Raw genomic sequence first — 22655 nt, 5'->3', positions numbered from 1 at the left:
TATCTTTAGATGGTAGTTAGGTTATTATCATGCTTATTAATAACAGATGGGGAAACTGGGTCCAAAGAGACCACCTAAGATAACACAGGATGAGAAAACACTAATCCCTATTTGAATTTACTATATTTTATTATTTGTTTTCATGTTTATTTTCTGTATTCCTCCGACCCTCTTTGAATGTAAACTCTTTGAGTGCAGGGGCCTTGATTTTCTTTTTCATTGATCTATTCATACAGCTTAGAGTACCCAGCATGTAGTTAGTGTTCAGTAAAAATTTTTTGAACTGATAAAAGTTGCTAAAGGAATGATAAATATTGATAAAAGGATAATCATTATACTCTCTTGTTTGCAATTCTGCATAATAACAACAGTTTATACAATACTGCATAGTTATAAAGTGTTTTTTAAAAACTATATGCCATTTCATATTATAATGATGCCAAGCAGATTTTATCATCTTGCCCTCTTCAGAGTCACAGTGAGATTAAATGACTTATTCAGTCACGGAAATAGTAGAGCTGGGACTCTGAACTTCACTCTCTTAACTTCAGCTAGAGAAGGCTAGGGCTATTTTCACTAGAGCACAATTAACTCCTCTGATTGCACTGGCTTCCCTAGGTTATTCCCAGGATTGTAGACCTGTGGGTAATTTTTTTTTTCTTTTTTTAAAGATGACCGGTGAGGGGATCTTAACCCCTGACTTGGTGTTGTCAGCACCATGTTCTCCCAAGTGAGCTAACCAGCTATCCCTATGCAGGGTTCTGAACCCATGGCCTTGGTGTTATCAGCACCACACTCTCTCACTCTCTCAAGTGAGCCACGGGCCGGCCCCACCTGTGGGTATTTGATATGTATGTTAGCTTCCTCATGTTTATATTGGTAATATCTGATTGAATAGAAACCCTGTGGCTCTCAGTTGGTCTTGAAATTTGTGTTTGTAGAGAACAGAATATATTTAAATCAGTAAGGAAATACATGAGAATTGGCCACTGGAGGCCTAATAATAGTTAAATAGATATCAATATATCTACATTTCATGTATATCAACATCTTACTGAAAATAAGTAAAATGTGATCTAAACCAGCTTCTAAATCCATAAAAAAGTACAGCTGAATGTGTCTAAAGCAAACACATTATTACTGAGCTATTAGGAAAATAAGGAAGAATTACTTCCTTCCTTTGTTAAAAAGTTAAAGTTAAAAATGAATTAGCACACATTTACTGGAAGCATTGAAAGTGAGAAACAGATAGCTGATGCTCTCTAGTATAACACAGATTAAACTATGTACAAGGGAAAGGTTAAAAATATGTAGCAATCAAGTTCTTGCAGACATGGAATCAAGGGGACTATAAAGGACAAATCACTGATGAGGGAAATAAGACAGATGGCTAGGATAAATGACTAGGTGTTCTTGAGTGATTTTTGACTAAATAAGAACTCGAGGAAAAATATGCAATAAAGTGATGCATTCAAGCTAAGCAGATTAATTTTCTTCTTAAAGAAAACAGAACTCTAACATTAGAGCTAAAGTGTTAAACCATACAGATACTATAAAACATACTACATTATGAAAGATGCAGAACTATTAAATCGCATACATAGGAAACAAATTTCCTAAAGGGATATTTTAAATCTTGTAATGGAAACACCTAATGAAGTAAGACAAGGGTGGGGGTGAGGGGATTTTCAAATTTAAATCTAAGAAGGAAATAATATTACACATTACAATGGGTAGCCAATTCAGGACAAGGGGTAGAAAGGATAATCCTGTTACTTCTGTCTAACCTACTAAGATCAACATACCAACTGAATAAACAGTGACTCCCAAATGATACATGTGCACCTGTTAAATTCACTCAAACCTTCTTATAAAGGGTCTCCAGGAGGAAAAAGGATACTTCTGAACCCCATTCATCTCCTTCTTTAGGTCTTAGGCAACAAACCACAGTGGAGAATAAGAAGGGATTACAATAGTTCTCTCTCTGAGTGTGGTAAGACTTGGTTCTAAGTGTGATTTATGCTAAGAACCACAAAGCACTGAAACGGGCAGAACGTGAGAGAAAGGAACCTGAGAAACTTGATGTTTAGATCTGGCTCTGGCCCAGGTTCTGAAGGGTGGATGTGGAGGGGACATTGTGAATATCTCACATAGACCAGCCAGTCCACAGGGAAAAAAGCAGACAGCGATTATGGGAAAAAGACATGGACAATCTGACAAAATGTGCCTCTGAATGGAGTACCTCACCTGTTGGGTATCTCGGAAACTCAAGTGAGGCAACTTAATATGGGCACAAATCTAAATGAGGACAAGAAAACTTTACAGTAAACAAATGCTTAGGAGCCATAGGGCAGGATCCAGAGAGGAAAGCAAAGGACAGAGGCAGAGAGAATTAAATCATAATATTTTTGAACACTGATTATACGAGTCATGATTTATGCAGGCTGTTTTGAGAGACGCCTGATTTGGGCAATCAATCAGTCAGGAGAGACCCTCCCAAGGAACAACGAGACCACGGCTCCGGATGCAATTAGCAAGAGGTTTTATTGAACACACGGGTACCCGGGCGGCTCAGTCTCTCGGTAGACTGGCGCGCCGAGTAGAGTTTTTGAGCTTGTTTTATAGCAAAAAGCGCGGGTACAGAAGCGAGAAGCAAGGTAATTGGTCGGTTTAAACAAGGCCAGGGAAAAGCGCGGGTACAGAAGCGAGAAGCAAGGTAATTGGTCGGTTTAAACAAGGCCAGGGAAAAGCGCGGGTCATGTGGGAGTTCTTGAAACAGCTGAAGGGCGCCCTGGAAACTGCTGTTGATTTTTTTTTTTTTACTAGGGTATTTTTCTGTGCCTTGCGGAATGGCGTTACTGCGGCTAGCTTGGAAAACACTTCTTTCATTCCCCCATTTCTCTTGTGGGAAGCTCTAATCTTAGAGCGAATTTAGAGGTTGTCTTCGTTGTCTAGGGTCTGATATTTTTGTCTAAGGACCAGAATTTTTACTGCACTTACCCTGTCATTGATGAACTGGACTAACCTATTGATGATGCAGGGCCCGAGGGTGAACAACAGAAGGAGGAGCAATAGGGGCCCGGCGATGGTTGATAGGAGGGTAGTGAACCAAGGGGAGTTATTGAACCACCCTTCATACCAGTTTTGGTTTTTCTGGCGCTCCAACTGTCTTTTATCTAGTCTCTCTTTGAGTTTTCTCATGGAGTCTCGCACCACACCTGAGTGGTCTACATAAAAACAGCACTCTTCTCTTAGGGCCGCGCAGAGGCCTCCTTCTCTTAGAAACAGTAGGTCAAGGCCTCTTCTATTTTGGAGTACTACCTCCGATAGGGAAGTCAGCGAGTCCTCCAGCTTGCTGATTGAGTCCTGGAGGACCCGGAGGTCAGTATCCATGGCGGTCTGGAGGCCGGCTAGGCCTTGTTGGAGGTCTATGGGCCCTTTAACTAGGGCGGATGCGCCAGTACCTATACCTGCTGCGACCCCCAACCCCAGAAGAACAGCTAGGGTAAGTGAGACAGGCTCTCTTTTGACCCTGGGGTGAGGATCGTCATAGGCCTGCAACAAAGTTTCTTCAGAATGGTAATAGATGCGAGGGACCAGCTGGATCAGGATACAGAAATCTTTAGACTGATTAAAAACTGAGGTGGAGAGGCAGGGGGTGAGGCCGGTGCTGCAGGCCCACCAGCTATGGTTGGTGGGGAGCAGGTACTGATGTTCCGTGGAGGAGTTGATGGGTAGGGTCTGATTGCAAAGATGCTGATGGGTAGAGGGCACCTTTCCTATGCACGACCCGTGTCCTGAGACCTCAGTGAGGGTAAGCTTTCCTTGGCTCTCCCAGCGGCACTGGGTATAGTTGGAGGTATAAGTGAAGGCCCCTCCTAAGGAGGCAACTCCTTCATAATAAGGGGGACCCAAGGCCAAACAGAGCCAGCAAGACTTCGTGGCGTCTGGGGCGGTAGCATTTAAGGCTAGGAAGGCCCCCCTCACAAGGCCAAAGAGTCTGTCGCCCGTGGTTGGAGACAGAGTGTTCGGGACAACACTTTCCTTCAGTACCGTGGGGACTTGGCTAGGAGCCGCCGAGGGTTGAGAGATGGGCGGCGCTTCCCTCGTTGGGGAAGGGGGGTTTTTGTTAGGGGGTCCTTGTTTCGCAAGGACGGAGTTGGGGCCCACTGTCTCAGCTGGCTTGCTGGTGATCTCTAACCGAATGGTCAACTGTACGCCTGGATATCCAGACACATAGAATCCCAATCCCCAGGTTTTTCCTATTATCCACTCTTTGGATTGCCGTCCTTTTTCTGTGAAATTTATTTTAAGGGGGTTACACCAGCCGGTTTTTTCACAGGTTGCCAATAGGGCACCCCATGATCGCTCTGTGTCATTCCATTTTACAGTTATGAGGTCCCAGGAGGACGTAGGTTGCCAATAAACAGTCCCCGTGGTTTCACAACTCCATTCTTTACAATACAGGGATTCTAGCCCTCCACACCTTCTAGCTTCTGAAAGGGACCGGCCATCCCGGGGACACACGTAGAAGGTGGAGCTTGCCATTCTGGTCCTAGCCTTAGGGTAGCTGCATCCTATGGCTCCCCAGGTGATCTGTCTATAAGCGTTCTCATAGTTTGAGTCAGGGGGTCTGACTCTCTTAGAGGTTGATACATCGGTTTCTGGGATATCCCAGGACTCAAGACCGGCCGCCAGGGCACATACATCAGGTGTAAGAATGGGCCACCAAGTCCAAGGGGGCTGGACTTTCTCTGTCTTCCAGACAACGTTCCCAGTTTGGGACAGTACCTGCCAGGTGAGGGTCACAGGCTGGTGAGGGTTTTCACTCCAACTCGTTCTGCCGCCGCCGAAAACGCAGCTTAAGAGGATGATCAGTCTTTTCCAGCTCCCAAGACTCATCTGGTGCCGAGGGTGGTGCAGGCTTGAGGTGAGAAGCATGGACCCAGGCAGCGATACCGTCGACTTTTACTGCGGTCGGGGTGGTCAGCAACACCAGGTACGGGCCTTTCCACCGAGGCTCAAGGCTGCTGGGTCGGTGGCGTCTGACAAGCACTCGGTCTCCGACCTGGAACGGGTGGGGGATTGTCACGGTACCGGGCTTGTACACCTCCTTGATCTGGTCCCAGATCTGGGTCCTCACAACTTCTAAAGCCTTTAAATGAGTAAATAAGACAGGGAGAAAATTATCATTGGGACCCAATGTCCCTCCAGACTCGAGTATGGGGGGCGGTCCCCCATAGAGAATTTCATAAGGAGTTAGACCAAACTGGCCAGGGGTATTCCTGGCTCTGAGCAACGCTAAGGGAAGGAGGGCCACCCAGTCTTTTCCACCGGTCTCTAAGGCTAATTTGGTTAAGGTCTCTTTGATTGTCCTGTTCATTCTTTCTACCTGACCTGAGCTCTGGGGTCTATACGCACAGTGTAACTTCCAATTTATCCCCAGTTGAGTGGCCAGTCCCTGACTTATCTGAGCAACAAAGGCTGGGCCATTGTCTGACCCGAGTACCTTAGGGATCCCGAAGCGGGGTAGAATTTCCTCTAATATCTTTTTGCAGACGGTCAGGGCCGTTTCAGTTTTGGTAGGAAAAGCTTCTACCCATCCGGAAAAAGTGTCTATGAATACCAGCAGATACCTGTTTCCATACCGGCCAGGCTTTACCTCTGTGAAGTCTACCTCCCAGTACACGCCGGGTCGATCTCCTCGTTGTCTCTTTCCGATCTCCCGGTAGGTTGGGACCGCATTAGTCATGACACAAGCCTGACACCGACTGGTGACCTCGCGAACTACAGACTGGAGGTTCGGGATGAGGAGGCTGGTGCGGTTTACTAATTGGAGAAGCTTTTCTGGTCCTAAGTGTGTCAACTGATGCAACCGCTGAATAAATTCTTTCCCCCGGTCAGGGGTGAGCTCTCTTGGCTCGGCCTTAACCTGGGCGGGTTCGATTAGCTCTTGAGGTTTTGTAGTTTCTGCCAGCACTCTGGTCGACAGGGCGGCTTGTTTTGCAGCCTCGTCGGCCCTCCGGTTCCCGGTGGCCACAGGGTCATTTCCCCTCTGGTGGCCGGGGCAGTGGATAATGGCAACCCGCTTAGGGAGGTGAATGGCCTCTAGCAGAGCTAAAATTTCTTCCTTGTTTTTAATGTCTTTTCCCGCAGAAGTGAGCAACCCCCTCTGTTTATATATTGCCCCATGAATGTGAGCAGTGGCAAAAGCATACCTGCTGTCGGTGTAGATGTTGATGTTTTTTCCTTCGGCCAGGCGTAATGCCTGCGTCAAAGCCACTAGTTCGGCCTTCTGGGCTGACGTACCTTCTGGCAGGCTGCTTGTCCACACCGTCCGCTTGCCATCTACGATGGCGGCCCCTGCTCTCCGCTTACCCTCCGCGATGAAACTGCTACCGTCCGTATACCAGGCTGGCACCCCGGGCAATGGCTGGTCCTTCAGGTCTCGTCGAGTTCCAGTTTCTTCGGCGAGGATCTCTGAGCACCTGTGTACTGGGGTGGCTTCCGATTCGACTGGTAGGAGGGTAGCTGGGTTCAGGATGGCAGGGGGTGCAAACGATATCCTTTCATTTAGCAGCAGGCTCTGGTAATGAGTCATCCTGGCATTGGTCATCCACCGGTCGGGGGGCTGCCGCACAATGCTTTCGAGGCTATGGGGAGCAATCACAGTCACATTCTGTCCCAAGGTTAACTTATCAGCGTCCTTGAGAAGGAGTGCCACGGCTGCAACCGCTTTCAGGCAGGTTGGCCACCCGCTAGCCACCGGATCCAATTTTTTTGATAGGTAAGCTACTGGCCGCCGCCAGGGTCCTAAAGTCTGAGTAAGCACTCCCCGGGCCACACCGGCTCTCTCATCTACGTATAGAGTAAATGGTTTGGTGAGGTCTGGGAGGGCCAAAGCGGGGGCTGACAGCAAGGCTTTTTTTATGTGGTCAAAAGCTTTTTGATGTTCCTCAGTCCAGGTAAAAGGGATGCTTTCCTTTGTTAAGGGATACAGGGGTGCAGCTAGGGAAGCAAACCCAGGGATCCAGAGCCTGCAGAATCCTGCAGTGCCCAGAAATTCACGGACCTGTCTGGGGGTCGTGGGAGCGGGGATCTTCATAACAGTAGCCTTTCGGGCCGGGGTCAGCCATCTTTTTCCCCCCTTGAGTAGGTACCCCAGATAGGTGACCTCTCTTTGGCAGAGCTGGGCCTTTTTAGCCGATACCCGGTACCCTAATTTACTCAATTCCTGTAGGAGCTTCTGTGTCCCTTCTTTGCAGTCTTTATATGTGGGGGCTGCCACCAAGAGGTCGTCTACATATTGGAGTAGCACTACCTGAGGGTTGAGGGCCCTAAAGGGGGCCAAATCTCGGTGGAGGGCCTCGTCGAAGAGAGTGGGAGAGTTCTTGAACCCTTGGGGCAGCCGTGTCCAGGTCAACTGACCTGTGTTACCTTTTTCTGGGTCTTTCCACTCGAACGCGAATAGCGGCTGGCTGCTGGGGTGTAGCTTGAGGCAGAAAAAGGCATCCTTGAGATCTAAGACTGAATACCAAGTGTGGCTGGGCGGAAGGGAACTCAGAAGGCTGTAAGGGTTTGGGACGGTGGGATGAATATCTTGTACCCTTTTATTAATTTCTCTCAGGTCTTGGACTGGCCGATAGTCATTGGTCCCTGGCTTTTTTACAGGTAGTAGAGGGGTATTCCAGGGCGATTGACAGGGCACCAAGACCCCTAGGTCTAAGAACCTCTGGATGTGGGGTCTGATACCTTCCCGGGCTTCCTTGCTCATTGGATATTGTCGAACAGCCACCGGTGAGGCACCTGATCTTAGTTCCACTACCACTGGTGGGACTTGATTGGCCAGTCCCATGCCTGCCCTCTCTGCCCATACAGTGGGAAAAAGTTGGAGCCAGGATGGGTCGATAGAGGAGGGACCTGGCTTTTCATGTAGCCGGTATTCTTCTTCTAGGTTCAGGGTCAGGCACAGTGTAGGGCGGTCTTCCCATGTTACTTGTGGGCCCTCAGCAGAAAACTGGATCTGGGCCTTTAGTTTGGTTAAGAGGTCCCTACCCAACAAAGGGGCGGGGCACTCGGGTATGACCAGAAAGGAGTGGGTCACCTGTTTATGTCCAGTCTTTAAAAGTCTCTTTGTGGTCCAGGGGTAGACTTTGCTCCCTGTTGCTCCTTGTACGACTGTCCGTCTGGACCCTACCCTTCCCAGGGGTTGGGTCAAAACTGAATGTTCAGCCCCGGTATCGACCAGGAACTCAATGGGAGTCCCCTCCACAGTCAGCGTTATCCTGGGTTCGGGGAGGGGGTCCGAACCTTGACTCCCCTAGTCATCTAGGGACAGAACTTTGGCTTCTCTGACGTTTTTCTTTCGGGGACATTCTCTTGCCCAGTGACCCTTTTCTTTACAGTATGCGCACTGGTCTTTGTCCAGAGGAGATCTTTTATCCCTAGGTGTCTTTCTTGCCTGGTTGCTCAGATTCCCTGTCTGCCTATCTCTAAAACCTTTTTCACTTACCATTGCGGCCAAAATCCTAGTCAAGTTTTTTTCTTGGCGCTTATCGCGCCGCCTTTCTCTCTCTTCTGCCTCTTTTTTTTCTCTTTCTTCTCTTTCTTCTTCTGTCTCCCTTTTGTGGTACACCTTTTCTGCCTCCCTCACTAAATCTTGCAAGGAATAATCTTGGAGCCCCTCTAGCCTCTGTAACTTTTTTCTAATATCTGGGGCTGACTGTCCGATGAAGGCCATGGTAACTGCAGCCTGCTGCCCCTCAGAAGAGGGCTCAAACGGAGTGTATCTCCTATAGGCCTCCATTAGGCGTTCTAAGAAAACCGAAGGGGGTTCTGCCGGTCCTTGTAAGACCTCTCTTACCTTAGCCAAATTGGTGGGGCGCCGAGCTGCCCCTTTGAGACCTGCCACTAGAGTCCGGCGGTAGACCAGGAGACGCTCCCTACCTGCGGCTGTGTTGTAGTCCCACTGAGGTCGATTGAGGGGGAAGGCCTCATTAATGAGGTTGTCGAGTTGAGTAGGGGCCCCGTTGTCCCCCAGGACGTTCTTGCGGGCCTCAAGGAGAATCCTTTCTCGTTCCTCCGTGGAGAAGAGAATCTGTAGGAGCTGTTGGCAATCGTCCCAGGTGGGCTGATGAGAAAACATAAGAGACTCAAGGAGCCCCGTGAGTCCTGCTGGATTTTCAGAAAAAGAAGGATGATTAGATTTCCAATTATAAAGATCTGCTGAAGAGAAAGGCCAATATTGCAGAGGGACTAGGCCGTTGGGCTCGGCTGGGGGTCCTATGGCTCGGAGGGGTAAAATCACAGTGGAGTCAGGACCCGAGTCGTCTGCCGGACTGCGGGCACGGCGACTCCTGGTCCCCGCGGCTGGTCCCTCAGGATCGGAAATATCGGGCGCCTGGACCGGCGCCGGTCCGACCGCCTGAGGGGCCAGAGGAGGTGGCAGGGCTGCCGGATAGGGCGGGGGCTCAGAGAGAAGGAGCGAGTCGTCGGTTGCCGGGTAGATGGGGGGTCGGGGAGGAGCGGATGGCCTCTCTGAACTGAAGACGACAGCGACCTTGACAGAGGGCGGCATCCATGGTGGGGGACTCTGGGCGAGGTCTTGCCACACCACGATATATGGAACTTGGTCCGGGTGTCCCCCGATTTCCTGAAAGACAATCCTTTTAACTGCGGAAATGACAGAGACATTAAAAGTTCCTTCCGGCGGCCACCCAACACCGAACGTGGGCCACTCGGAGGAACAAAAGGTCCGCCATTTTCCCTTTCTGATTTCCACGGACAGATTGTGAGCCCTTGCTCTCACGTCCCTCCAGTGATCTAGAGTGAGGGAGAGAGGGGTAGAGTTATTTTGTCCCATTTCGAAGAGAGGGACCACGACACAGAGGCCTATCAGGAACAAAACAAAAAGAAACCAGAAACGGCGGCGAGATCGAGTAGCGTAGAGACAAAAGAAGGAGTCAGATGGCACAGCGCGCCTCTCTAGACGCGGCAGTGGGATCAGAACATAATGATCCTCTCCTGAGGGGTCCACCAGGCGTCCCTGGTCCTCCCCTGATCCTGGGACGTCTCCCAGGATTACCGGGCGGTGAGCCCCCGAACACGTCTGTTCGCTACTCACACGTCGCTCCCAGAGCGATCAGCCCGGAACAAACTGAAACCAAAATGCGCGCACTCAGAGGGACAGTCAGAGTTACGGAGTCAGACACAGAAAAGAGACACGGAGCGATCGCTGGCCAGCTTACCTCCCGTTGGTGGGTCGGTGGTCCCTGGGTGGGGGTCTGATCCCGGACGAGCCCCCAAATGAGAGACGCCTGATTTGGGCAATCAATCAGTCAGGAGAGACCCTCCCAAGGAACAACGAGACCACGGCTCCGGATGCAATTAGCAAGAGGTTTTATTGAACACACGGGTACCCGGGCGGCTCAGTCTCTCGGTAGACTGGCGCGCCGAGTAGAGTTTTTGAGCTTGTTTTATAGCAAAAAGCGCGGGTACAGAAGCGAGAAGCAAGGTAATTGGTCGGTTTAAACAAGGCCAGGGAAAAGCGCGGGTACAGAAGCGAGAAGCAAGGTAATTGGTCGGTTTAAACAAGGCCAGGGAAAAGCGCGGGTCATGTGGGAGTTCTTGAAACAGCTGAAGGGCGCCCTGGAAACTGCTGTTGATTTTTTTTTTTTTACTAGGGTATTTTTCTGTGCCTTGCGGAATGGCGTTACTGCGGCTAGCTTGGAAAACACTTCTTTCAGTTTAAGGAGGGGAAATGTGTATAGGAGTCAGACAGCCTGGGTTCATATCCTGGCTTCACCACTCACTCTTGTCAATTAGCTATAGCAAAATATTTGATGAATTTGAATTTAAATAAGACTTGAGGACTGCTCTAAGGCTTCACCTGAACTGCTTCATATTATGTTCATATTTTCACTGTACATCATTTCTTTTTAGAATTTAGAATGACCTTCCCAACATTTTAGGAAACAAAAATACTTGAAGTAAAAAACCTAACAGATGGGTAGAGCTATTTCGAATAAACACAAGGGGAAAAAAAAAATTAAAAAGCTACTATACTTATACCACAAATAAGAAATTCATATTAAACACAAGTCAGATACAAAGGAAGACTATTAGGCTTATAAATAGATTTAAAACATAATTGGCACCCTTAAATGCATATTACATTAAATATAATGATAACACAGAAAACCAAAGCAGTTATGCTAAAGCATTAATAGAGAAAGAAATCAAAGGAAGAATAGAAGTTGAAATGACTTTTAATTATATATTTTAAAAGAACAGTTAGAACATTTTCAAACACAGAGAAAAAAACAAAGCCAAAGTCAAGTATTCATCAGGTCAAATAATATGAAAGAAAATAGAACTGAAAGATTTAATACTCTTTTCATTGTTCCTAAAATATCATCTAGAATTAGAAAAAAAAAAAAGTATTTAGTTTTAAAGAAGGAAATTTTAAACCTAAACTTTAAGTATCCAGTTGACTTTTACTAAAAGATGTAACCTTTATATAACCCAACTAAAGTGGAGTAGGTTAGCAAATGGCTCAAGAAAAAGGGCCCGTCACCAATGCACTAGTGATATTCAATAAGTGGAAAACCAACTGAGCTATATAAGGATCATGAAAAGCACTCTAAACAAGGCACTATTATTTGAAGGGTAGAAGGTAATGTAGTTACCTTGGACAAGTTTTGGTGCATAGCCTGACTTTTATCTTGGATACAATACTTGCAAACATAATTATGACATTGATTGAAGAACACTCAAAGGAAAGGATTGCATAATACAATGAATTTGCAAGGCACAGATCTTGCTATGCGAATACAATAGCTTTTTTGAGATAACAGAGAGTGGATGAAGGGAGCTGGGTAGACATTTATCTACATTTTCACAATGCTTTCAACCCTGTGCTGCATATCAGCATGCTGAGAAATTAAGAGATGAATTACACAAATAATGTGACAGAGTGAATTACTAGTGGCTTATAGATTGGAAATAAAAGGTTATTATTTGTTCAGGTACAGAAGTACATACACACACACATACTGATGTATCTCAGGTTTCAATTTGCAATTAGGCTAATTATATGAAATAAAATAAATGTAGCTTATACATTAATCATTTTCAGCAAAAGGTTAATTTGATAGCATTCAAGTATCTAGACAACCCACCAGAAAAAAATTTTGGAAGCAAACAACAAAGAATCTGGCTAGTGATTTGCTTTTACCTACAAAAACTAATCAAAGAAAACTTATTGAATGAAAAATACATCTTTTAAAATTAGTGTCATATAGATCATTTTACCAGTAGAATTTTTCTTCAACACTTGTGGTAAAATTTTCTTATGTTTTTTGGATGCACAGAAAATTCAGTGAGTTCAAATAAAGGAAAATCATATTAGCAACTCTTGATAGAATTTTAACATTCCTTGGTTTCATTTTTGCATTATTGTAATTCATTAGAGCAATAGCTTAATGAGTGAGGTCTGCCTTAGAAAAGGGGCATAACAAAGTTGGGTTACACTTTCAATGAGATAATTTGGAATCCACTGCAAGGACAAGAAGAGCTACTTAAGCATGGATTTAAAAGAATGAAGGAAAAGTGGTCATTAATTTACACATTCGTTCATGCAATAATTCAAGAAACAGAATTTTTACTATGTGTTAGGCATTGTGGATACTAAGTCCTCTACACTCCTGGAGTTTATACTCTAGTTAGGATGAGAGACTTGTAAAAATGCTAATTAAAACGGCTATGTTTGGAGGGATGTGCTTTTTCAACAATTCTCAGGTATTGAAATGAAAAAGGTACTATATATCAGACTAAATATGAGGTAAGTATGATGTAGTGAAAAGTCTGAATTAAAGAAAACTTTAGAGGTTTCAAGATGGCGGTGGCTACGGCGGCTGGCGCGGAATAGCTGAGGTAGAAAAGGCGGCCACTGGGCCTCAGGCAGCCGGGAAACTTGTGGACCTTCCTCTTGCCATCTCTTAAGGGAGGACCGTTGCTGCTGGCCGGTCGTGGGGGGTGACCGCCACTTTGCCCCCGGCAGGAGAGGCTGCCTCATTTACAGGCAACAGCTTTGAAGTGTGGAGCAGGAAAAGAACTGTTTCTTAGCTGCAAAAGCGAGTCTCGAAACAGGGAACACGGCGCCAGGGCTGCTGTGGATGCAGCCAGGATCCCGGAGGCCGGGGCCGCGCTGAAGGCGGCCAGCTGCTCTATTCAGGATTCGAGGTTTCAGGCCGGCATTAAAGAAGATTCCTGGGAGCGCCCGAGCCGCGCCGCGACTGAACAGCCCGAGGCGGCAGCGCCGAGAACACGGAAGGCGACAAACCAGAGACAGAGAGCGAACACCCGACCTGGCACAGCACTGTGAGTGATCCCTGGCACAGCTCTGTCCGGGGGGGGGGGATGCCCACGCGGCTCCCGCCTGCACCACCAGGCCACTCACCGCCCCGGTGCTGCTACCATTTTCCCAGGTGCGGGCAGCTCCGCCCTGCTCGGCCATCACTGAGCCCATTTGCTTGGCCTGGCGCCGGGCTTTCCGGAGCCTGCGGGCCGGCCTCCTCTCCCACTCCCTCCGCGGTTCTCTGGCGGGGCTGGGGGCGTGGGGCGTCCCCGACCAGTGTTGGGAGGGCAAGGAAGTACCGGCGGGCCGACTGTCACTCCACCACACCCTGGACTCCGCCCCGGTAAACTTCCTGTTACTGGGAGGCAGATACCATCTCTGCGACCACCAGTTTGGAAAAAAGCCTAACGAATTTCTGGTTGGGAATAGTGTGGTAGGAGAGTTCCCAGGTCCGCTTGAACCTGCCGGAGAGCAGGCTGCAGGCGGGCACTAGACGCGGTTTATACCGGGGGGATACAAAGGTGAACAAGACTCGAGAAAGATCTACACAGTGCTACAAAGGCACCCAGAGAGACCGGTCGTCTGTGCCTAGCAGAAACCTGGTAGACTTCCTGGGCGAGGCGGTGCCGAGCAGGGTCTTGAAGGCCCAGCTGATAGACGAGGGGTGCAGAAGACACACCCCAGCCCAGCACAGTGTGCACAGAGGGGGGAGACGTGCGGCCAGGGAGGCGGAGACTCGACAGAAACCACAAACCCGGTGGAGTCGCCACTGCACGATCTAACAGCCTGGGCCAGAGCACACGGAACGGGGAGAAGTCCTGTACAGGAAGTGAAAGCTCAACAGAGATCACACACCCTGTGGTACGTGATCCACCAGCCCAGCAGAGTCCAAGCTGACCAGAAAGGTGGATCCCCGGAGAAGCCCAAGACCCGAGGCAACCACACACACAAGACACTAGAGGCCAACTGAGCAGTCACGGCGGGAGCCATACCAAATTGGCAACCACAGCAACATCCTAGTTAGTCATTAGTCTCAAACCGGTGGACTGTGAAACCCCTGCCACAATGAATAAACACCAAAGAAAAGACACCAGAAATACAAAAAATCAAGAAAGTACACCACCAAAAGTTAATAAATCTCATACTCTAGATCCTATAGAACAAGAAGCCCTTGAAATAACTGACAAGGAATTTCGAGTGATAATTCTAAGGAAACTGAATGAGATACAAGAAAACTCAGCTAGACATCATGATGAAATGAGGAAAAGTATACAGGATCTGAAAGAGGAAATATACAAGGAAATCAATGTCCTGAAAAAAAATGTAGCAGAACTTGCTGAACTGAAGAAGTTATTCAGCGAAATAAAAAACACAACGGAGAGTTTAACCAGCAGGCTTGTCGAAGTTGAAGAGAGAACCTCTGAACTTGAAGATGGGCTGTTTGAAATAACACAAGCAGAGAAAAAGAAAGATAAAAGAATCAAGGACATGGAAGAAAATCTGAGAGAGATATCAGACAACCTCAAGCGCTCAAATATCCGAGTCATGGGTATTCCAGAAGGGGAGGAAAATGGAGATTCCATTGAAAACATATTCAACAAAATAGTGGCAGAAAACTTCCCAGGTATAGGAAAAATCACAGATCTTCAGATCCAGGAAGCTCAACGATCTCCAAACGTATTCAACCCAAAAAGGCCTTCTCCAAGACATGTCATAGTCAAATTGGCAAAACTCAGAGATAAAGAGAGAATCTTAAAAGCTGCAAGAGAGAAGCGTCAAATCACCTATAAGGGAGCCCAATCAGGTTAACATCAGACTTTTCATCACAAACCCTAAAAGCTAGAAAGGAATGGGATGATATTTTCAAAATACTAAAAGACAAAGATTGCCAGCCAAGAATACTCTACCCTGCAAGGCTATCCTTCCGAAATGAGGGGCAAATAGTATATTTCTCAGACAAACAAAAACTGCGGGAGTTCACTACCACACGACCACCCTTACAAGAAATCCTCAAGGGAGTACTGGGTTTGGTTCCTGAAAAATAACTACCACTGCCATAAAAACCCAAGAAAAATCTAAACCCGCTAGTACAATAAAAATGGCATTCATGAAGAGAAAACAAGCTAACAAAAACACTAACTACAACCTAAGGAACCAACAAACAAACAAACCAAACAGTAAATCACAAAGCAAGGAACAAATGACACCTAAGACAACCAAACACCCAATAAAATGCTAGGAATAAATCAACACCTTTCAATAACAACTCTTAATGTTAAAGGCTTAAATTCCCCAATTAAAAGACACAGACTGGCTGACTGGATCAAAAAGCAGGACCCAACTATATGCTGCCTACAAGAGACCCACCTCACCCATAAAGATTCACACAGACTAAGAGTGAAAGGATGGAAAAAGATTTACCATGCAAACAGAAAAGAAAAACGAGCTGGAGTAGCTATTCTTATATCTGACAAAATAGACTTTAAACTAAAAACCATAAAAAGAGACAATGAGGGACACTACTTAATGATAAAAGGACTGATCCATCAAGAAGACATAACAATCATAAATATGTACGCACCCAATGTTGGAGCAGCCAGATTTATAAAACAAACTCTATTAGACCTAAAGAAGGAAATAGACACTAATACCATAATAGCAGGGGACCTGAACACCCCACTGTCAATATTAGACAGATCATCTAGGCAAAGAATCAGTAGAGAAACACAAGATCTAAACAAGACTCTAGACCAATTGGAATTGGCAGATATCTACAGAACATTCCACCCAACAACCTCAGAATATTCATTCTTCTCATCAGCACATGGATCATTCTCCAGGATAGATCACATATTAGGTCACAAATCAAGTCTCAATAAATTCAAAAAAATTGGAATTATCCCATGTATCTTCTCAGACCACAATGGATTAAAACTAGAAATTAATAACAAACAAAACTCTGGAAACTATACAAACACATGGAAATTAAACAGCATTCTACTTAATGACATATGGGTCCAAGAAGAAATCAAGCAGGAAATCAAAAAGTTTATTCAAACTAATGAAAACAATGATACATCATACCAAAACCTGTGGGATACTGCAAAAGCAGTATTGAGGGGAAAATTTATTGCATTAAATGCTCACTTCAGAAGAATAGAAAGATGGGAAGTGAACAACCTAACACTTCACCTTAAAGAACTAGAAAAACAAGAACAATCCAAACCTAAAGTTAGCAGACGGAAAGAAATCATTAAGATCAGAGCAGAACTGAATGAAATTGAAAACCAAAAAACAATTCAAAAGATCAACGAATCAAAAAGTTGGTTTTTTGAAAAGATAAATAAAATTGACAAACCATTAGCATGGCTAACAAAAAAAAGAAGAGAGAAGACTCAAATAACAAAAATTAGAAATGAAAAAGGTGATATTACAACTGATTCATCTGAAATACAAGGAATCATTCGAGACTACTATAAACAGCTATACGCCAACAAATTTGAAAATCTGGAAGAAATGGATAAATTTCTGGACACACACAAGCTCCCAAAACTGAACCGTGAAGACGTAGAAAATTTGAACAGACCAATAACAATAAAGGTGATTGAAGTTGTTATCAGAAGGCTCCCAACAAAGAAAAGCCCAGGACCAGATGGATTCACAGCAGAATTTTACCAAACATTCAAAGAGGAATTGACACCGATTCTTTACAAACTATTCCAAAAGATTGAAACGGACGCAAATCTCCCAAACTCATTCTATGAAGCAAACATCATCCTGATACCAAAACCAGGTAAAGATATAACCAAAAAAGAAAACTACAGGCCGATATCCTTGATGAATATAGATGCAAAAATCCTCACTAAAATACTAGCAAACAGAATACAGCAACATATACGAAAAATTATTCATCACGATCAAGTGGGATTCATCCCAGGGATGCAAGGTTGGTTCAACATACGCAAATCAATAAATGTGATACACCATATTAATAAACTCAAACACAAGGACCATATGATCATCTCAATAGATGCTGAAAAAGCATTTGATGAAGTTCAGCACTCATTCATGACAAAGACCCTCTATAAGTTAGGTATAGAGGGAAAGTATCTCAACATAATTAAAGCCATATATGCCAAACCCGCTGCCAATATCATCCTGAATGTGGAAAAGCTGAAAGCTTTTCCTTTAAGAACAGGAACTAGACAAGGATGCCCACTCTCACCACTCCTATTCAACATAGTGTTGGAAGTACTAGCCAGAGCAATCAGAGAAGAGAAGGAAATAAAGGGCATCCAGATTGGAAAAGATGAAGTCAAACTGTCCCTGTTTGCAGATGACATGATCCTATATATCGAACAGCCTAAAACCTCTACAAAAAAACTGTTGGAATTGATAAATGATTTCAGCACAGTAGCAGGATACAAAATCAACACACAAAAATCAGTAGCATCTCTTTTCTCCAATAGTGAACATGCAGAAGGAGAAATCAAGAAAGCCTGCCCATTTACAATAGCCACCAAAGAAATAAAATACTTAGGAATTGAGTTAACCAAGGAGGTGAAAAATCTCTATAATGAGAACTACAAACCACTGCTGAGAGAAATTAGAGAGGATACAAGAAGATGGAAAGATATTCCATGCTCTTGGATTGGAAGAATCAACATAGTGAAAATGTCCATACTACCCAAAGTGATATACAAATTCAACGCAATCCCCATCAAAATTCCAAAGACATTTTTCTCAGAAATGGAATAAACTATCCAGATATTTATATGGAACAATAAAAGACCACGAATAGCCAAAGCAATGCTGAGCAAAAAAAATAAAGCTGGAGGCATAACACTACCTGACTTTAAGCTATACTACAAAGCTATAATAACCAAAACAGTATGGTACTGGCATAAAAACAGACACACTGACCAATGGAATAGAATAGAGAATCCAGAAATCAACCCACACACTTACTGCCATCTGATCTTTGACAAAGGCACCAAGCCTATTCACTGGGGAAGGGACTGCCTCTTCAGCAAGTGGTGCTGGGATAACTGGATATCGATATGCAGGAGAATGAAACTAGATCCATACCTCTCACCGTATACTAAAATCAACTCAAAATGGATTAAGGATTTAAATATACACCCTGAGACAATAAAACTTCTTAAAGAAAACATAGGAGAAACACTTCAGGAAATAGGACTGGGCACAGACTTCATGAATACGACCCCAAAAGCATGGGCAACCAAAGGAAAAATAAACAAATGGGATTATATCAAACTAAAAAGCTTCTGCACAGCAAAAGAAACAATTAAAAGAGTTAAAAGACAACCAACAGAGTGGGAGAAAATATTTGCAAAATATACATCTGACAAAGGATTAATATCCAGATTATATAAGGAACTCAAACAACTTTACAAGAAGAAAACAAGCAACCCAATTAAAAAATGGGCAAAAGAGCTAAGTAGGCATTTCTCTAAGGAAGATATCCAAATGGCCAACAGACATATGAAAAAATGCTCAACATCACTCAGCATCCGGGAAATGCAAATCAAAACCACATTGAGATACCATCTAACCCCAGTTAGGATGGCTAAAATCCAAAAGACTCTGAACGATAAATGCTGGCGAGGCTGCGGAGAAAAAGGAACTCTCATACATTGTTGGTGGGACTGCAAAATGGTGCAGCCTCTATGGAAAATGGTATGGAGGTTCCTTAAACAATTGCAAATAGATCTATCATACGACCCAGCCATCCCACTGTTGGGAATATACACAGAGGAATGGAAATCATCAAGTCGAAGGTATACCTGTTCCCCAATGTTCATCGCAGCACTCTTTACAATAGCCAAGAGTTGGAACCAGCCCAAATGTCCATCATCGGATGAGTGGATACGGAAAATGTGGTACATGTACACAATGGAATACTACTCAGCTATAAAAACGAATGAAATACTGCCATTTGCAACAACATGGATGGACCTTGAGAGAATTATATTAAGTGAAACGAGTCAGGCACAGAAAGAGAAATACCACATGTCCTCACTTATTGGAGGGAGCTAAAAATTAATATATAAATTCACACACACACACACACACACACACAGACACACACACACACACACACACACACACACAAACTGGGGGGGGGGAAGAAGATATAACAACCACAATTATTTGAAGTTGATACGACAAGCAAACAGAAAGGTCATTGTTGGGGGGGAGGGGGGGAGGGAGAAGGGAGGGAGGTTTTGGTGATGGGGAGCAATAATCAGCTACAATGTATATTGACAAAATAAAATTTAAAAAAAAAATAATAAAGAAAACTTTAGAAAGAATTACAATATAATGTTCAAGTATCTATAGTTAATTAAGAAATTCTTTAAAAAGGATTTTTTTAAAGATGTTTAGAAGTTACTTAATAAAAAAAGACTATTAGAAATATCACTTGTCAACATGTAAACAAGGGGTTCTGAAGTATTTAAAAGTTTCTTTCACTAGGATAAGCACTCATATATTTTTTTTCCTAGCAGTTTCAGTATCTATGGTTACTATCAGTGCCATTCTTTTTCAACTGATTATGACTCCAATTAAGATCTGAATTAATGGGATTAGGCTAATAACTGCTGCAATATATTTTCACTGTGTTGGTTGGTGATAACTATCGCACTTGTGATTTATAATAACACAATGTTTTATGAGGGCCATTAAGTTATTAATTAATTACATTGATCAGAATGCCACACAACATAGCAGTACTTAAATATAATTTGCTCAGACTGCTTTGCATCTAGTATTGTATCTATTCTTATTATGGACATACCATAAACATAACTAAAATCAGATAAATTGCTTTCACTAATAATGCCAAGATGTGCATTTCAGCAAGCCAAGAGAAGAGAATTCTACTGAGGATTCTTGCCAGTAGAATTCATTTGTTTTCTCAATATACCATAAAATTAGTTGATCTTGGACAAGAGCATAAAGTCAGGATTTCTGGGGATCAAAAAAGATAAGAACCCTATACACTTATATGCATACATTCATCCACATCTATTTGGATCTATTTTATTTGCAGGGTTCTGCCACCTAAATCTACAGAAGTTTTTCTTGGATTGGTTTCGGAGATTGGCTCTGATGGAATGCTGCTTTTAAGCATTCTAAACAATCATACTCAGACATTTTAGGTTCTACTGGGTCTCAGCTGCCGGTTGGAGGATGGGAGTGCAAATGTTTCTGGCTGTCATGGTAAAAGTTATGTATGAAAGATATGTATATACCAGGTAAAAATTTTCAACTTTTAGGTTGAGACTATAGCATTCAAAGTCAAAATTTTGGCTTCAACTTCTCAAAAGCTCATAAGAGAAAATAGTTCCACTCCTGAATTAGCCAGTAAACTGACATGATTGCCAGTCCAAACGGTTCATCAACTTAACTCACTGAGAAAGACTTGCCTATGCCTTGCTATCAGCACTGTAATTTACAACAGTATATAAAAAGACTCTGTGAAGGAAAAAAAACAAAATTTTCACTCACATCAATCACAGATAGCAAACTAAAGGGGAAATAAAATTTGATAGAGGAGATAAAAATGTGTGAGATTTTTTAAAAAATAATATTTTTGGCCTAAATGTTAATAAGGGAAAATAATATTTAATCCATAAAAATTAAGACACAAATTTCTTAATTTGAGTTATGACTATTTTTGACATCTCAGATTTTACTATTTTCTCCTAATAGCTTTTTAAAAAGTTCTGTTGGTAAGAGGACTTTTCTTCACCACTGTTAAAACATTTCAAAATCTCTATATAAGTTCAATTCATTTCTGTGATTGGTTTTGATAATTTGTTACCTGTAAAGATAAAAATCAGAAGGAAACAAACCAACATCAGCTCTACTATATAATTTTATATCCTCCCAATTTACCAGAATATATAATAGGATGCTCATAAACTTATCTATGCTAGCAAACATTAGTATTCAAGACAATGAATATATTGTGATATTTTGTTATAGTTTAGGCTCACGAAGTAACAAGAGTTACCCTAGGGCATCAGATTATTTTCTATGGTCTATCCAGGGAATAGAGAGAATTGTGCCAAACAGACACTCCCTGGAAAAAAATGTACACATGCCTTTACCTTCTTCCTTTCTTCTCTTTGCTTCTTCCTCATTTCTTTCTTTGGCTTTCAATGCTTCATCAGCTTTTGCTGAAACAAAAACAATAAAATTTCTGCATTTATTTTATGATCATATCATAAGTGAAAATATTAAGGAAAGGGAATAGAAATTCATTACTAACCCTCTGTGAAGTAGTCAGAAGAGAGAAACAAGACAGCTGAAAATTTGAAATACATATTTTACATTTTTTATTCAGAATATTCAGGATATTTATTTAGAATCTGAAGATTAGTTCAAGATAATCTCTGCACAAAAAACAAAATGAATTTAAGCAAATAAGTTTAAATGATGGCATATGAGTTGGGAAAAGTTGTTGGTCATTATAAGTCATCTGATTTGTCAGTACAATGCATTTGTTTTAAACTTTGGAGGAAAGTTCTTAAGCTACAATTCACATTTTAAAAACAAGAAGCTTACAGTATCTATAGAGCAGTATCAAAATTAGGTAACATTATTTTTTTCATTCCCCATCATAGTAGTGGTTCTTTATCCATGTTATGACAGTGTTTGGTAAAAAGAATATTTTTCCCTCTAGAAATCCCTTCCCTTATTACTTAATTATCTACTAGTTGCTCAACTGCAGGGGTTTTCAAACACTTTACTACAGATGTTAAAGAAGATTAAAAATATACAGCACAGTAACAAGGGACTATCAATATACTCTGTAAATTAATTAAATTTCTTTTCTAGCACATCATTTATTCCAAAGCATTACTGTCTCAAAGGAGCGATTCTCCTTTATTGCCGTCTCACTGCCTGATGAGTGAACTAAGTGAAAATAAGTCTCTAATAGCATTATAGTTGATGAAATATTAAGTTAAAAAAAGTATTGCCTCGTCAAAAGAAAAAGAATCAAACTGTGCCAGCACTAAACTTTGGATGAACCTTTATTGTAATAACAGCAATGCAAACTGTGATTTTAAAAAATAAATGTATTTACTTTTCAGTTTTTGCTGCATATATTTTTCCTATGCAAAATCACACATACTTTAGAATTATAAAAAGTAGCTTAAAAGGGGAATTTAAAGAAAATACATGCCACATACAAAACTATTTTTCTTCGAGGTTTGATTTTTTTTTTCACTGTCAATATTACACTTTCTTAAAGTATAAAACTTAT

At 43.2% G+C, this 22655-nt stretch overlaps 1 protein-coding gene across 3 annotated transcripts in view; it reads right to left on the bottom strand.

The window, feature by feature from the left end:
* RSRC1 (arginine and serine rich coiled-coil 1) overlaps positions 1 to 22655 on the bottom strand; it is a 416602-nt gene that overhangs the window by 75223 nt on the left and 318724 nt on the right. For 2 of the 3 annotated variants that reach the window (XM_063112527.1, XM_063112537.1), the window contains exon 7: positions 21496 to 21564. The exons of the other annotated variant lie outside the window; for it this stretch is intronic. In XM_063112527.1, coding sequence (XP_062968597.1) covers positions 21496 to 21564 — 69 coding nt within the window. The remainder of the gene's footprint in view (positions 1 to 21495; positions 21565 to 22655) is intronic. 3 annotated transcript variants of the gene reach the window in all.

This window comes from Cynocephalus volans, chromosome 1 (genome assembly GCF_027409185.1).
Source record: "Cynocephalus volans isolate mCynVol1 chromosome 1, mCynVol1.pri, whole genome shotgun sequence".
Classification (NCBI taxonomy): domain Eukaryota; kingdom Metazoa; phylum Chordata; class Mammalia; order Dermoptera; family Cynocephalidae; genus Cynocephalus; species Cynocephalus volans.
Note: the sequence above shows the minus strand (reverse complement) of the source record. Positions and strands in the feature narration are given on the sequence as shown.